Genomic DNA, 18127 nt, shown 5'->3' on the forward strand with positions numbered 1-18127 from the left:
TTTCAGTTCTTTGTAGGATAAGGCAAGGTATTAATACAATTTTTGAATCATCTTAAGTCCAGATGAAAAAAAATAAAGATTTCAAATTTCATTTCAAAAGATGTTCTTCTTTGCCCTCTTCTATGTTCATTGTATCTTGCTTTCTGGAAAGCTTATTTTGCCTTACTAATTTTGTTCTCTCTTGTCTATTTTTGGCAGTACTGGGTTTGAACTCAGGGCTTCACACTTGCTAGGCAGGTGCCGTACTGCTTGATCCACTCTGCTAGCAATTTGTGTTCTTTTTAATGCTGACTTTGAAGGTGTACTTCAAAATGTTTAAATTTTAATGAACTAAAAAACTTTACTAATTTGCAAATTTTATTATTTGGAAACCATTGTCATTTTTCTTCCGTAAATTCTTTAACATCAATAGTTGAAGTTCATTTAGATACTGAACAGTTTCTGTTGTGCACAGACTTTCAGATCTCAACTCAATTCTGGAGCAGAACGAGCTGTGATTGGTAAACAGGTACCATATAAGAAGGCAAGAAGTGCACCTCCTTTGCTTAAAAGAAAACCCCAGAGTGGACTATATGCATCAGTTAGGAGTTCAGGCTATGGCAAACCCAGTTCACCACTCAAGTTATTTTCTACTCTTGAAAAGAAAACTTCAAAGGACATTATGAAGAGCAAAACCTTGAGATCCAGTCCCACCTCAAATCAAGCTAGGAAAAAAGGTAATAATACACTCTTTTCAAGATAGAATTCTGTGCATATAATATGTATTACTTGACTTTTGTGGAAGAGAATTAATTTTAAGGAACTACATTCCTTTTATGGAACATGCAGTTTATAGGAGGTAATAGACCTTGACCCAAGTTATTGGTAGTGGAGGTGATGAAAAGTGGTTAGGTGAGGATATATTTAGAAGATAGAACCAAAAACACAGAGGACTGGTTTTGGGTTGCTAACGGTTTTGGCACAAGCAACTACTAGAATAATGTAGTTACTGTCCCCTAGATGAGGAATGCTGAAGATGAGTAGATTTGGGGCTGGAGGGAAAACCAGGAGTTTAGTCTTCAAAGTGTCAGTTTGACATGCAAGTGGATATGGCAGAGACAGCTAGATATGAGCCCAGAGTTCATGGGGTGGTATGAACTGCATATACATTTTGAGAGTTACTGTTAAAAACTAACAGAGATGGCTTTTAAACTATGAAAGTCACTGACAGTACCAAAAGAGTAAGGATGGTTAGAGGGGGAAAAAAGCCAACCAGGAACGGAGGCCCAAGGCATGATTACCTTAATAGATCAGGCAAAACAAGGGGAAACTTCAAAGGAGAGAAGGAGTTGGAGGAAACCTCAGAGCATAGAGAATTCTGAAAATCAAATGAAGAAAGTATATTAGGAAGAAGGATTTGCTCTGTCTCTTGCAAAGGAAAATGAAGACTGAGAACTGATCTTTGGTTTTAGCAATCAGGAAGTCATCAACGAAGTAGAAGAGCAGTTTCCATTGGAAAGGTGGTGGTGCAATGTAAAATGACTAGGGGTAGGAAGGAATAGGAGGAGTGGAATTGGTGCTTCAAGTCATAGAACACCCTGGAAGAAGATACTGTAAAAAGATGCCAAAAATGGGGCAGTAGCTGCCTTGGAAGGTGAGGTAAAGAGAAGCTTTTTTGCTTTGCTTTAACCGGAGAAGTGATAGTGTGTGTGTATGCTGTCAAGAGAAATTTAGAAGAGAGGAAAATAAACCTGTACAGCAGAGTAACAGAATAATTGCCAGGGAAGCATCCTTGAGTGGAAGATCTGTAATGGTGCACAGTAAGAACTGGCATTGGATGAGAGCGTGGATGCTTCCTGTGTTGTAGATGTGGAGACCATATGCTGCAAGATGGGTAGATGTGGTAAGGAGAGAATGCGAGTGCTCTTCTGATTGCTTCGGTTTTCCTTGGGAAATAGTAATGTCATTAGATGAGTACTGCCAAAAAGAGAGGAAAAAAAAGTTTTTTCATTTAAAGATGTAAAGAAAGAACATACTATTTATTTGCCATTATTGAAAATAATTACTTAAGATATTTTGGCCCACTGAGAGAAATCAAAAGAATTCAGGAAGGGAAAAAGTGTGAAATGACTAGCAGATTACAACTGTGAACTGAAGAACAACCTGTTCCTAGCTGCTTGGTTCTGAGGAGAGCTATCAGAACTGACCCCTTACCTTGGTCACAGTGATGACCCTACCACCACAGTGTTGCAGAAGGATTACATGCTGCTTCTTTATTCAAGCAATTTCTTTATGACTGCTTTAGGGAATTTCCCCAGGAAACCTACATGAAACAGTCTTATTAAATATGATCATAACTCTGTAAGGAAAACATTTGCATGCCTATGAAGATTGAAAGGTTGGCTTTTCTGTATTTTCCAAGTATTTAATAATCATGTGTAACTTTTTTTTTTTTTAAGCAGCACAGGTGTTTGAACTAAAGGCTTCACACTTGCTAGGCAAGCTCTCTGCCACTGAGCCATGCTTCCAACCCTGTCATGTATAACATTTTTAATGAAAAAGTAAATTCTACATTTAAAACGTTAACAGTTTAAAGAAATTATTTTAAAAATATACATTTGGAAGTTACTCACTTACTCTAAGACAGTCAGATAATGTTTATGGAGTGTTTGAGACCTGTAATATTTTATTTTATTTTTTTTCAGATTTTAGAAATGGGTTTTATTAGTTGTACAATTCTTAATTTTTATTCCAACATAATTTCCAATTGGTATATTTGAGTAAATATTTTAGAACTATAGTCACTGAACTTTACAAATTAGGAGACTGATGTAGTTTATTCAATAAAAGGATTCTTTTGTGTTCCCATCTTTTTTTTACTATAAAGACACACTAAGACACGACCCTATCTGAGGATAATGTTTTCTACTCGATAAGATAAAATTCAGAGAATTACAAAGAAAACTAATTTTATAGAGGCAATTATTAAAATGTTTTAATAACATACTCATACCATAACAATATATGTGCTTATTAATTAATATATTAAATACCATGGATTAGCAACCAGTATAATATCTGTGTAAATTCAGAATATAATGAGAAAAATTGTACCTCTATATCCATGCCACAAAAATATTTGAAGAGGAAAATGTCTATGATTTCCAAGGGGAACAAAGGCATAGGTAAATAAAGGTAGAGATACCACTAACATTTATTTGTAACTCACATCCATAACAGAATGAAATTAGCATTTTAATTAGGGATTAACTAAAATGAATATGAAATGATTTCTATTCAAGCCTGTGGAATCTCTGAAATCATTCATAGGCCTTTGGGAATCCTTGGACTTAGGTAAAGAACTGTTGATCTGTATAATCTTCCCTTTATCCTGATAAGAATACTGAGATCATTCCAGGACTTAGTTCTTAGTGCTAGGTAGTAAATTACCTGGACTAAAGCTAGAAACCTGATCTCCAGGTTGCTTTTCTCATACTCATTCTGTAACAACTAAACTGTTCACACAAAACTCAGCATGAACTCTTAGAGTAGTATACAATTCTACTTTCAATTATGTAGCTATTTTAAAAATAATGTGTAAAAGCCAAGCATTTTGCAAATGATTGGAAGACTTTTTGTAGGTGAACTTTGGGACAAACCAGTTTACGGTATTCATTTTCTTCCTTAGCACTTGTGATGGAGAAGCAAAAGAGCAGCTTCTATTCATAGAGAAGACTAGGAGCATAGCTCTTTTCAGAACTGAAGTTTCCTGTTTCTGTTTTCCATGATTTGTTATTCTTTCTGCATAGGTCTCTGCATCTAAATTTTCATAATGATGAGGATTATAAAATGTCAGTGCAGAGGTTCACATCTATAATCCCAACACCTTAAAAGGCAGAGATAGAAAGATCATGGTTGGCAACCAGCTTAGGGTGGGTGGCAGGGAAGGTAGTGAGACTGTATCAAAGAACAAGCATGCCTTGCAATCCCATCAATGCAGGAGGTATACATAGGAGAATCACAGTTCAAGGCCATCCTGGATAAAATCATCAGATTTTATCTGAAAAATAAAGCAAAAAGGTCTAGAGTCATAGCTTAAATGGTGCAGTACTCACTTAGTAGGCACAAGATCCTGAATTCAAAACCTTAGTACTGCCAGAAAAACAAATATGGCCAGGACATCCATCAAGCGACAGTTGCTATCAAGAACCACCAATCAAAGCTACACATGGTGATACAAGACTGTAATCTCAGAACTTGGGAGACTGGGAGATGACTTAAAGGCCACCATAGAGTACATAGTAAGACATATCTCAGAATAAGTAAATAAATAAATAACACCTCTGGGTAAGGTGATAGAGCCCTTGACCCCAGCATTGGCAGCCCAGTCCATAATTATGAATTTTAGGCAATTTTCCAGAACAGAAGTCCAAAAATGAAGACTCAGACCTTGCCTAAATGGCAAAGAGCCTACACCTCTGCTAACATAGGGGTTCTGATCATGTTACGGTAAATATAAAGGAAGACTAGAAAGGAATGGCAGGAACTTGGGTAGCAGAAACTGATGGGGCAGAGTGCCTGCACCACTTCTCCAAGATTAGACTATCTATCAGATGACCATGATTACACCCCATCATTCTCATGACCATGGTAGAAAAAGAGGTCACTGCCCAAGCCTGCATCCTTCTGGGAGTTCTGCATCTCCAGCAGCACATCAGTGGGGTACTCTGGGGGCCAAGCCACCCCAGCTTCTCCTAACACTGGCACCACATTGTCAGTGAGGTTCACCTCTTGAAAGTCACTCTGCTATTGGGAAGTTCCTGGGGACCCAAGTGGCCTGAGGCAGGCTCAGAAGCAGGTTTCTGGGACGCTGCCAGGAATTTTGACCTGCCAATCACTGGGCTCAACCACAAGCAGCAACATTGGTTCCTGCTGTTCCATCTTCATCTCTCTTTTGTTGTGGGCTGACCAGCTGGCATACTACTTTTTGTCTAGGTGTTGTGCCTTCAGTACTAAAGGGCAATGTACTCTATGTTAGTGCCCATCTCTCTGGAGATTTGGACATAGCAATGTTGCAGAACCTCCAATAGCTCCCTGAACTCCAGTATCTCCTGCACAAACTCCAGGAAGCACTTCCCAGTTTCTCCCTGGACATCTGTATGTCCTGGTAGCTCTGTACATACACAAAGTTACTCCTCCTCCTGGGGGTCAGGGCTGCCAGGTGCCAGCAACTGGCCTTCTGCTTAGGCGATTGCCTGTGCAGCTGTTCATGCTGTTTCTCAGTACTGGTGAGAACAGCATCAAAAAAATGTCACCATTTCTTCTTGGCTATGTAGATCCTTCGGGATACTGAGATCGGACCGAGAAGCCTCTCCACCCTTTTTGACCTTGTGCACTCCACCCACGAGACCTGTAATATTTTAGTATGGGTTTTAGGATCCCTTCTAGATATTTCTCCTAAATGTTGTTTATTACTAACTGAATAATGTATTGGCTTAAGAATTATTTCTACTCTTTAGAGTTTTCTAAGTTACCTTAAAATGGAAAATTGGACTAGAATACCCATTAATTACATTTTTCTAGTTTAACATATGTTACTGTGGTATTATAGCAACATTTTTAATCTCTTAAAATCAAATTTAGGTTAGCTCTTAAAGTCCTCTGTGTAATTTACATCAATGATATAATTACATCATTGATAATATAATGTGTTGTTATACATTGCTTAAAAAAAAGTGTGCTTTGAAGGCTTACTTATCTGAATGAAAATGCTTCAGAAAGTTATCAGCTGTTCTTTGATTCATCATTTAGAAATTCTTACTACTGTGAACATCTAGAAGAATTATTTAAAAATAATAAAGCCTGAAGTTATCCCACTCAATTTCATCACATTAATTTAGCTCCATTTGTCATTTGCCAGGAGTCTTGGGTCAATTAGCCATGTGTGTCAAAGTGGGTAGAATGTGACTGTGGTGGTAGTGGTGCAGTTACCGTAGTGAACAGCTGTGCTGAAAGGTATACATCAGCCTATGTGGAAGTCATCATTTTATCTCAGTTTTCACACTGCTTTCATACTTATTTTGTTACATAGTTGTTAGATCCACATTCAACTTTGTATTTGTGTTTCTTTCATCCATTGTTTGCAATATTTAGAAATCTTGTCTGGAACAAAACTCATCAAGCCTGCAGCTTTGAGTAAACCAGTTTCCAAAAATGAAAGTTGCCTGGCTACTCTTAAGAAGTCTGACGATCCTATAGCAACTGAGTCTTGCATTCAATTTCAGACTGTAGGTATTAAATTTCACATTGGTATTCATAATGTTTTATATTCTAAAATTGCATTAAAACTTTGTAAATAACAAAATATATGATCATTGCACATTGCATACACATGTAATATCAATGAATCTCATTAATGTGTACAAGTGATATGTTAATACAAGCATATATAAAATAAATAATAAACATGAAATTTCTTTCCTTCAAGAAAAGATTTCCTAAGTCACTCATACTGATTTTCTTTCCAATAGGACATTATGAACCATCTTATTTTTATTTTGTGTCCTTTATTTTTTTTTCTAACTACTTATATTCGAGTGTTATCTATACAGCTAGCATAATGAACTAATGCTTTTCCTTAAAAGGATTCATCAGAATATTCTGGTGGGAACAAGGAGAAAGAATTATTTATGCTTAAAAGAGTTCAAGTAGCAGAGGAAAAATGGAGGGGTGCACAAGCCCTAATTGAGCAAATTAAAGTCGCATTCACAGAAAAAGAGAAAGAGCTGGAAAATAAATTGGAAGACCTAAAGAAACAACAGGAAAAAGAACTCCTCAAATTGAATCAAGAAAATTATATTCTTCAAGCCAAGGTACTAAGCACATTGTTCCATTTTTTCTTTTTATTTATTAAAAACTATGTGTTCTCCCTGCTAAATGCATTGTCATCCTGGGCTTCTGCAACTGTTTGACTTGATCTGTTTGCTGTATAAAATATGGTCATGGTTCTGGAGAGTGCCTTCTAATATGAGACTAAATTGAACCCCTGTGGGGGGCAATCTAAATTGGCTCTTTTCAGTGATTCTCCTCTGGTAGCAGTTCTTTTTAAAGCAAACCAAACCAGTTAGTTCATTGTGACCTTCAGAGAAATTGAAGTTGGAGCAAGAGCTGCTATAGAAGGTCTATACTCAGAGAATGTCATGGTAACATCACAGAGTTCTTCAGCTCACCAAAACCATCAGCACAGAACACTGTTTCAGACCATCCAATGTGGTCAGTGTTCTAAGACATTTTGGATTTGAACACCTTGAATTTTCTCTTTCTTCCTTACCTCTCACTTCATCATTTCCCTCTACATATAAAACAATTTGTGTATTTTCTTAAAGTTAAGTAGTTTTGAAGAAACAAACAGAAAACAAAGATGGTTACATTTTGGAGAAACAACTGATCCTGTCACTGAAGAAAAGTTGAAACAAATCCAAAAAGAAATACAGGAACAAGAGACACTTCTTCAAGGATATCAACAGGTGTGGCAATTCTTCAGTACATAATGAATTTGGTTTTGATCCTTTAATTATAAAAAGTAATATATTAAGTATATTAAAATAATATATTACTTATTACTATACAATGTAGCATGTACTATTAAAATATAAATATTAAAATATCCATGCTCATTTAACAGACAAATATGAGGAAGGTAATAATTTGATTATCTGCACATTTCTCATTGGTGAAATCAAAGTGGCATGGGTTCTGTATTTAAAGAACCTGGTTCTCAGTCTCAGCTGTACCACCTGCTGTGTAGACATCAATGAACTTTGCTTGTTATTAGTTTTAATAGCAGCAATTCTTAGAAAATACCCTGTTTCTCTTTAGTTTTCTATAATGTTTTGTAATAGATAGTATTGGCTAGTTTTCTAATATATTCAGAAATATGAATCTGAAGTCAAGTATTTGATCACTCTGAGGGTGAACAATTTTTAAATTTAATATGAGAAGATCTGTTTGTTTATAGAGGCAGCTATTTCCAGCCAGGACAGACTTAGTGATCTCACAAATCTTTATCATTGCTACCTGCCTCCCTCCTTTCTTAGTCCTCTCCCCTTCTTTCTTTACATTCTTCTCTTTTGACGACCATGGCCTGAGATTTGAGCCATGCATTATCACCCAGGGGCATTCAGAGAAAGTATTATTATGCCAATGATAACATGATTTGTTCTAAAGAAATAGCCTGATTTTACTGGACACCATGCCCTTGAGTTAGAATCCTTCAGACCATTTCTCTGATTTTGACATATAGAGAGGAATTTTAAGATTTCACAATCATCCTTTCCCCCTGAAGGTAATACTAAATTTTTGTAACAAGGTATTTGGGGAAGATCATTAATTCTGTATGTTTAAATGCCATCTGCCAGTCACTATCCCACACGTGGTAAGATAATCCATGAGTTTTCATTAGATGCTCAAAAGGCCCTTATTTTTCATCAAATTCTCAATTTAAAAGAGGTTAATAAGAGCATCTAAACATAGATTGGTACCACCCCCTTTCTCTATCTCAGCTAGTTTGACTCACTTATTAGCTCAAACCTAACCTGGGTCTGTTCTCCACTCTGCCTTACCCTGGCAACTTTCAGAAACACTCAGTCTTTAACTCCCAGCTCACAGTTTCAGATACAAGCAGGAATGCCCATTATGGCTACAACTAATTACTTCACCATTGGAAGCCAGGTTTCCAGAATCTCCCTCAAGTCATGATTTTGTCCTCTTAGGCCAGAAATAAAAGAGTGTATGAAGTCCCTGGGCCTTCCCACCCTTGGCCCACCCAGTTGGAGGTGGTGATACCTTCAACCACTTTCCCATCTACCCTTGTGAAATGCAGGGTGTCATAATGACATTGGGCTCTTAAGCTTTAGAATTTTTGCAACTTTTTTTTATCAAGTAAGCGTTTTAAGTGTTTTGGAAATAATTACTTTTAAATAACAAGTTTTCATCTAAGATAATGTACAAAGTTTGAAAAAGACTATTTCTCCATGTTATGTGCTTCTGGCCTGTTGACTTCCCTTCCTCTCCTTGTATATAATATCTTTTTTTTTCCCCTTTCTAGCAAATACTTTCAAAAGAACTGTGTACATTTTAACATAAAAAAATTATGTTAAGCCTCTTGAAAAAAAAGTTTGAAAAAGATTTTGTATACTTAAAACTGAAGAAATTTAAAAGACTTTAAAATATTTAAAAGATTTACCTAAGGGAGGATAAATGACCCAAGCATTGTATGCACATATGAATAAAAGAAATAAAAAAAATAAAAGGGATGATGACCCAGCCTGGCATGCTTGCAAAAAAAAAAAAAAGATTTACCTATTACAAGCATTTTATGTTATATAAGTGCTGCTGACTTTAAATTTAGATTCATCTTTCTACTTTTAACAAGGAAAATGAAAGATTGTATAATCAAGTAAAAGAGCTCCAAGAACAAAACAAGAAAAACGAAGAGCGAATGTTTAAGGAAAACCAGAGTTTATTCAGTGAGTTGGCTTCTTTAAAGTAAGTACTTTTGGAATTCTTACAATCAAATATACTTAGACTCTGTTTCTAAACATTTTATTGTTATGTTACTAATAGTTATTTTTACTTAGAAATAGTAAACTTTTTTTTTATGTATACTGATTTCCAGTTTGATAACTTTTACATGTTGAATATTCAGAGGATTTTTCTTTTGGTGTTAGATAACTAATATATATTTTAATATTTCCAACATAGTTATATTTGAGTTTGATATCGCATTCAGGTAATTCAATATATAGTATTGATATATATTCATCTTGATCACTCATTAAGCCCGAGATTCTTAACCATTTCCTAAAGAACCACATAATTAATAGTTAAAAAAAAAACATACAGTATCATTTTGGTCTTCGGTTTTCCTTCTCCAAAACCTGAGCTAGAGATCTTTGTGGAGGTGATATCCTGTAGGATAACTCTCAAGAAAAGGAGACAGGGAAGCAAGATGGGTGAGGGAGGAGAGAGAAAGTAAGAGTGTAGTCTCAGCTAGAGCCTGGCTCCATTCTGTTCCCACCAAAAAGCCCCGGAGAACAGATCATACCACAGAGTTGTTATCCACTTGAGGCAAGGGGCGGCCCTAGTCACTGGCAGGCATGTACCTGGGAAAGGAGTGGGGATGTCTTCCAGGCCAGGAACTAAGGTTTGGCTGAGGGCATTTCTCTAGAGAAGGAGACACCAGTGAGTTGTTGCACCCAACACTTGCCACAGCATGCAGCAGAGCACAAACACCCCATATTTCAGATTGCAGAGTCTTTGGGCTATTACTGCTTCCAGCTTTAACATACTAAGTAAAAATGCCAAACCTACAAACATGGACAAACTAGGGTACAATCTTTTTGGAAATAACTACTATTTGTGCATCATTTAACTACTATTTGTGCATCATTTCACATAAATGCCTAATCATTTAGATAGAACTGTTATCAGGAGAACTTTCCTTCACCATGAATGTCATGAATGTTACCATGTTTATTGACAGGCTTGTTCCTTTTTTGGTGGGGTGAGCAGAGGGAGATGCTAGATAACTTACTGCATAAGAAGTATAACTGTTAGCTCAGACTGACTTTTTTCATGCAAAATAGGAAGACACTCTGTAGTAGACAGAGCTAGCAGCTATACAGCTTGGCAAGCAGAGGGCACCTTTTTGTGATTAAAAAGAAAAAAAAAAAACCTCCTTTCTCCTGGTAGATGTAATGCCAGGCCAAGTATCTTGATGTGGTGCATAGAAATATTTACATCTGCTTTCCAGATGCTTCCATAGTGCATTATCAAATATCACATCTTTTACTACCTGGCTTCTAAAAAGAATTATTCCAGGATCCCAAACTGAAGTTCTAAATGAACTTCCACAATGAAATAAATGTTTTATTTAGTACAGTATGGCTAGATGGTCTTAATACAGATTCCTAAACTCTGCATAATACCTCTGCCAAAAAAAAAATTAAATCTGAGATCCAAAGAGTGTTTAGTTTTGTTTGCTAGTTTCCATGTGTAAAATTGGCAGTTTGTGTTTCTTAGAAAAGAGTGCAGTAGGACAAAGAGTTTATTAATACCGCAAGGAAAATACAGCCAGCACATTTTTTTTGCATTAATGTTTATTTCTTTGAGAATTAAGAGGAAATACTTTTATTTTATAAATAAGCCAATAATCTTAAAGTTTCTATTTTTTTAAATTAAAACTATATGCATCTCCCTTAAAGTATATAGTATGCTAATATTTTAATCTTTAGACTAAATAAGATTTTTATCTTCAGTGATTCATCTAGTTCTAGCATTCATTAGTTTTTAATTTTTAAGACTATATGGTATTGAAAGGAATACCTTGCTTTAAAAAGTCTTTTTTAAAATTTTCAACATAAATCAGGGAACAGATGCATAAAAGTCATTTCCTATCTCAAGTAACTGAAGATTCAGCACCCACCAGAAACCAGAGTTTTACAGATCTATTGGCAGACCTGCGGACAGCACAGGTAAGCTGCATGAAGATTTCAACCATTAGGGGTAATAAAATTATTATTAAAATCTCCATATGTGTAAAAAGTCTGTTTTTGTAATGCATATATAACTAAGATTTATTTTAAATCTTACACCATTTAAGTATTAAGAAGTATCTAAGTTTAGCAGTTAGTATTCATGTAACCTTGATATAGAAGAAAACATTGCAATATTGGTTTAAATTGTACCAGTATTACCTCTTTGTAACTCAGGCATTTATCACATGGAGCCATATCAAGAGATACAACCTTTTTAGGACCTATATACTTTATTTCAAACAAATTCCTTATTGGAACACATGAGTATATAGCTAAAATAGTAAAATTTGGAGGTAATTATTCCCCTTAAAAAATGAATTGGCTTTTTTACCTGTCTTCCAAAGTGCTCAGTGCATTTCTAGACAGCAGAGATATAGCTTGAAAGTATTTATATCAAGATAGCTGAGATAAAAATGAAATGCAATGCTGTTCCATAACTTTTTTCTTTATTTTTGTTAGACTGTATTATAAAAGACATGACCTAAAATTTTCTAAAGCAATGTGGATTAATGGGAGAAGTTTTAGAATTTTGAACAAGTTAATTCTATCTTAAGTAGTAGTATTCCATACATAACATGGTTGTTATGACCTCATCCTCAGGAACTCTATCTTCATAGCCATAACAATCTTTGTGACCATCAAACCACTCTTCCATATTTCCACACATCCTCTTCCCCACTCCTGCATTAAGAACCACAATACTAAACTCAAAAGCCTTTCCAATCTGTTTGAGTGATTGTGTAATTTAGGAAAATTCTAATTACATACCAATTTTTAATAAATTTCCTACACAGTTAAATTACATAGAAATCTAAACATACTGTAGTGTAATAGCTGATGTTTAACAGGTTTCGATAGTCTATAAAATGCAACTGCACAAATGAATCCATTAGGGAGCTTTCTTTAGGTACATGTACATGTGTGTAGAATAATTAGATATATAGATAGGTAGGTACATAGGTGAAAAGAATGAATGAATGGACACCTCCATTAGTGAACCTCAAAAATTTGCAAGTTGAAACAAATTAACTCTGCCATAATTTATGAAGGCTTGTAAGAATGTAGTAGGAGTTCAAGCACAGCACTGGATTCATTCAAGAGTTCTTATTAGTGCCCTTTTAAAAATTTGGTTTTGAACATGATTTTCTGACAAATAGAAAATTTCCACTAAAAATACCAAAAATACTCAATAAAATATAATAAACATCTTGTAAATGATTACTAAGCTCGAAAGAAAGTAAGGGAAACTTCTAGAGGCCAGAGAATAAAAACAATGAGGAATAAAAGCATAACAGTAAGCATCTGCCCTTTATGCCACCAGTTCAGTAACCAGAAAGCCTAACTGGTAATAGCAAAATATTGTCAGCCTAAAGAACATTGAGAGAGATTCTCTAATGATTAATTTGAGAACTGATCATTTGGGAATAGCATTGCAAAGGAGATCTGCTTGCCTTGAAGTAACTATGTGTATCTTTAGCGAGATTGAGGCAAAGGGTTAAAGGCATAAAGGTAAAAATTCATGTAAGCTACTTGGATACAGAGTTCATTGGTCTTGGAGACTCAGGGCAGGAATTGGCAGCAGCTTACTGGCAGAAGTGCCATTGCTGGGCAGGTTGTTCTGTTGAGAGTACCTTATAGTCTTAAAGAATGTTAGACTTTGTTACAGAAATATGTGAATATATATGAAGCTTGCAAAAGCGTGGCAGGTACACATAGAAGGTAGAATTTCTTGTGAGTTTTTTTTTAAAAAGTCCTTGCAGCAAACATCTCAAACAGACAAGCTTGAGTTCTGGCCATTGTGTTCTGACTCTTAATTTTGTCTGAGACTTACAAGACAATTTCACTTTGGTAGTAGCAACTTATACAGTATAGACATGACACCTTCAGTGGACCACATCTCTCAATAAAATAGTATAATATGAAAAATCTAGGTTATCAAAACAGCTTTTCTGTCTCAATTCAGCCTCTGGGTAATGAGGGAGCAAAACATCTTGTCTGTTCAGTACATGTGCTTTATTATTCATTGTAAGTGTTGCAACTCCATGATCTAAGTTCATGATGGTAAAGCTGCCAGACAAGGGAAAACCTAAATAAAATTTTTTAAAAAGACAATTTGTTCAATACTTTTAATAAAAATTATTTGGGGATTTTTTTATGCAGATACTAAAAGATGAAGTGTAAATGTATCTTTATTTTCATTTAGTTTAATATTTTGAATTTAAATAGTTGGATATTTTGAATTTAAATAGCTTTAGAGCAAAAACTGTTCCTACTGTAATGTAATAGTGTTCATATGAAGTATTTTTGTACAGTTTAATTTATGCTTTAAAAATTAGTACCAATTAGTGTATTCTTAAAATGATAGCTGGTTCTTTATAAAGTATGGATGGAATGCTATAAAAGCTAAGGTCCTGAGCCTTTTTCTTTTATGATCCCAGAGTTAGGACACTAAAGATTCAGTAAGTCAGTCTTCACTGAGCGCCTGCCATGCTCCAGCCATTCATTCAAGCATTGGAAAGATAGTGGGCAAATGAGACAGTCATACATCACCCTAGGAACTTATATTCGAGTGGAGAAGATAAACAGTAGTAAACAAATAATTGCAGAAGTAAGTGCTTTGAAAAAAATCAAAATGGGGAGGCAAGATAGAGGTAAAGCCGCACTTAATAATGTAAGGAAGTTCTCACTGAGAAACATTCAAGTTGAAATCTGAAGACAAGTCTTCAGCAAGGGGGAGGAGCAAATGCAGAAGTCCTGAGTTAGGAATGAATTTGGTACCTTCCAAGACTCAAAGTGGATGGGGAGAGAATAGTGGAAGATTAAGACCTCTCTGAATGTCTGCCCAGTCACTTACAAGGGAGGGAAAGCACTACTTGCCAGGCAAAGGATTGATTGATAAGGGGCATATTGGCTCTTTTAAAGATAGGCAGTCTCTTGCCCTTGGATATATGCAAGCCTCAAGTGAACATCCATTTAAGCAGTGACTGCATGATCAAACCCAAGATGTTTAAAACCTTTGAATTTTGAAATTCTGAATTCCATGAACTAGGTACTGCTAGCAAGCATTTCAAAATTTATTGAAACATTAAAAAAATACATATTTCCAATTTCCAGAAAGATGTAAGTGGACAAAAACTTGAAGACCAATGCTCCTGGAAAGACATCCACAGAGCACATAAAAGACTAAACAATGGAATGATGCAGTTAAATCTGTGATGTTACTAGAAACCAAGATTATATAGTGCTTTATGAATACTTATTTTCTTCGTAAGACTTAATTTTAAATTGTAAGGTAGTGTGATATAGGATTTGTGATAGTTTGTTATTTTGTTACTAAGTACACTGCCATGAGTCAAGAGTTTCTTCAGCATTCTTAAGTTTGGTTCAGTGTATATTTATTGAGTACATGCCATGTGCTTAGTACCATAAAGTAAAACAGGTAACAGTAACTCACAATCATGGTCCTCACAGAGTGTTCAGCCTGTGAAGGGGCATGAGCACAAGCCAGAATTATATGAAAAAGAAAGTCAGAGTGTTATACTATAGCACAGAAGAAGAAATCATCAGGAATAGTTAGCTGAATGTGAGCTATAAAGAGGAGTGGGGCTCAGTGCTTCAAGTATTGAGAGTAGTGCAGAATATAGGGCATATTAAGAATTCATTTAGCTTTTTTTAAACACCCCAAACTACGTATTTTTGATAGAAGGGCTAGCAAAACAAAATTCTGCTTTCAGATAAATAGATAGTAGGTAGTGAGTGAAGAGTGCCGTGAGAAAAAAATAAGACAGTGTACATGGAAGCCAGGAGAAGGTTTGCTCTTTTAGAGTAAGCAGGAAAGGTCTTCCTGGGGCTTCATTTGAACAGAAATCCTAAAAGCGAAAGGAGCGAGCTACCTGGCTATCTTGAGGTAGAGTGCTGCAGACAGAGGAGGCAGTAAGTGCAAACCCCTTGAAGTATGAATGTTCTAGGGGTGCTCAAAAAACAACAAGGAGGTCTCTGGGGCTGGAATGGAATAAAGGGGGAAGATTTACAGTAGCTGTGGTCAGCCATGATCAAGGCTAGATTATATGACATCGAAGGTCATGACTGAGGTCTTTGGGTTACTCTAAGAGCCACCAGAGTTTCATATGGAGGAATGATACTAACTGACTATAGCAATTCTTCTAGCTACTGTAATGGCAGAGGGTAGAAGCATTTTTGATGGCTTGAGTGAAGGAGAAACTGTACCACAATTTATTGCATTTGAAAGTAAGTTACTTTTGTCTTTCTTTCAATTTTAAGAAAGAAAAAATCAGTTTGTTGGAAGACATTAAAAGATTGAAGCAAGACAAACAAGCTCTTGAAGTAGACTTGGAAAAAATGAAGAAAGAGAGAGACCAAGCCAAAGATCAGATTGCTTATGCCACAGGTAAAATGAACTAACACAATTTCCCTTTATACTCATAATTGTTCTAATTTTTATTTATTTATCTTGGTGGGACTGGGATTTGAACTTGGGGATCCACACTTGCAAAGCAGTTGCTCATCACTTGAGCCACACCTCCAGTCCATTTTGCTCTGGTTATTTTGGAATTGGGGTCTCGTAGACTATTTTCCCTGGCTGCCCTTGAATCATGATCCTCCCAATATTTGCCTCCTGAGTAGCTGGGATTATAGGAGTGAACTGCCACTGCCTGGCTAATTGTTCTTGTCTTCAAGTTAAGTAACACAAAATGAATGGTACAGATAAAATGCTATTCCTTGAACTATATTGTACTCTTAGAAACATTTTTAAAGTTGGTATTAAAAGATATGTAACTTCTATTGATTTTAGCTGAATACTTGCAAGAACAAAGACAATCAAGGATTATTTTTAATTTATGGCATTTTATACTTAGTTGTTTGCATATCTGTGATCCCAAACAAGACTGTAAACTTTCTGAGGGAAAGGTCTGTCATTTTATCCCTGGGTCTAAAACATATGATCTAAGTATTTGCCAGGTGAACACATAACACTGCACTGTGTTTTATAGAGAATGCAAAAATAAATGTGGCATACATGGTCCCCACCAGGAAAAACAAAAGTGAGTCAGATAATGCAGAGAACTTTAGCATCAGAAAAAAATTACAAATAAACATAAGAGGAGATGGGGTGCTAAATCAGAGTTCAGAAAAGAATGACATTTGAGCTGGGCCTTGACTAATAGTAGGATTCAAAAGTGAAGGTGGGAGGGTAGGCTGCTCAAGTGTCCTGTGAGCACGTTATTGAGTGCAGCTATGGGTTGGAACTTAGGATGTCAGAACATGGAGCTAGAAAGATCAGAGGAGCCCTGTTTGCCAAAGTAAGGATCTGTCCTTTACAGTATCTTCATCTTCAGTGTAAGGTGTGTACATAGAAATCCATTCCTAACTGTTTGTTAAAAAAAAAAAGAAAGAAAGAAAGAAATGGCATTCATTTTCCTCATCTATAAAATAGAATAATATTAAGAGGTTTTTTTAAACTTTTTTAAAAGTTTGAACTTTTTTCATATAAGTTTCTTGTAGCAAATAAAACAGTACACGGTAAGCACTCATGAATGTTTGCCATTGCTCTTTTTTACTATAAATGTAAGCATTCTTCATTTTATTATCTCAAATCTGTTCACATGGAAACAACTTCACTTTTATAATGAAAGTCAGTGGGAAATAATTTATCAAAAATTTCTAGCTAGCTAACTTGCTAGCTAGAATGAAGTTGAAGATAGGGATTATGCACACTTATCTCTTGTTTCATTACTAATACACAGGTATTAGTAATTATCAGTATATATCAGTTGTTTCATGCCTCTTACTCATAATGTTTTCAATGAACAGCATTGCTTTTCATTCAAAATCTTATAATTTTATTTATTTACATACATACATAATTACAATCAGGTTATTGAGTTACTTCATTTTACAGGTGAAAAACTATATGAAATAAAAATTTTAGAAGAAACACATAAACAAGAAATCAGTCGTCTGCAAAAGAGATTACAGTGGTATGCCGAAAATCAGGAACTCCTGGATAAAGATACAGTCCGTCTTAAAGAAGCAAATGAGGAAATTGAAAAGCTAAAACGTGAGGTATAGATCATTTTAGAATGTATTTCTGTTGATGAGCCCAGTTTTCCTCATTACCAATCTATGTTATACCACTGAATTTAAGGTTTGAGTTTTGGTTTGTGTATAGAATATAGTCTTTTCTATAAATTAGACTGAATAAATGCCAGCTCCTTACCACGACCTCTCAGGTACCTTTGTGGTCTCAACCTTGTTTGCCTCTCAGGAATTATTCTTACTGAGTCACTCTCCGCCAGCCACACCAGAGCTCCTCTGATTCTTGATGGTACCAAGCTCATTCTACTTGCGTTGGCCTGGAATACTCCTGCCTAGCTTTTTCCCATGTCTCACTCCTCCTCCTTCAAATGTCAGCTCAAATTCCTACTCCCAGAAAAACCTTTCCTGGCTCTCTTATCGATTGTAGATGCCAATCCCACCCCTTCAAGCACTTTGTTTCCTATCCTTTCATTCTTTTGTTTTCTTCATAATGC

General features: G+C 35.6%; 1 protein-coding gene across 4 annotated transcripts in view; it reads left to right on the forward strand.

Annotated features, from left to right (window-relative positions):
- The window catches only part of Cep162 (centrosomal protein 162), an 82424-nt gene that overhangs the window by 31686 nt on the left and 32611 nt on the right, over nt 1–18127 (forward strand). For all 4 annotated transcript variants that reach the window (XM_020188071.2, XM_074078647.1, XM_074078639.1 and 1 more), the window contains 8 exons: nt 455–716; nt 6133–6266; nt 6624–6851; nt 7365–7505; nt 9413–9525; nt 11408–11513; nt 15858–15984; nt 17497–17660. In XM_020188071.2, the coding sequence (XP_020043660.2) occupies nt 455–716; nt 6133–6266; nt 6624–6851; nt 7365–7505; nt 9413–9525; nt 11408–11513; nt 15858–15984; nt 17497–17660 (1275 nt within the window). The remainder of the gene's footprint in view (nt 1–454; nt 717–6132; nt 6267–6623; nt 6852–7364; nt 7506–9412; nt 9526–11407; nt 11514–15857; nt 15985–17496; nt 17661–18127) is intronic.

This window comes from Castor canadensis, chromosome 1 (assembly GCF_047511655.1).
Source record: "Castor canadensis chromosome 1, mCasCan1.hap1v2, whole genome shotgun sequence".
NCBI classification, from domain to species: domain Eukaryota; kingdom Metazoa; phylum Chordata; class Mammalia; order Rodentia; family Castoridae; genus Castor; species Castor canadensis.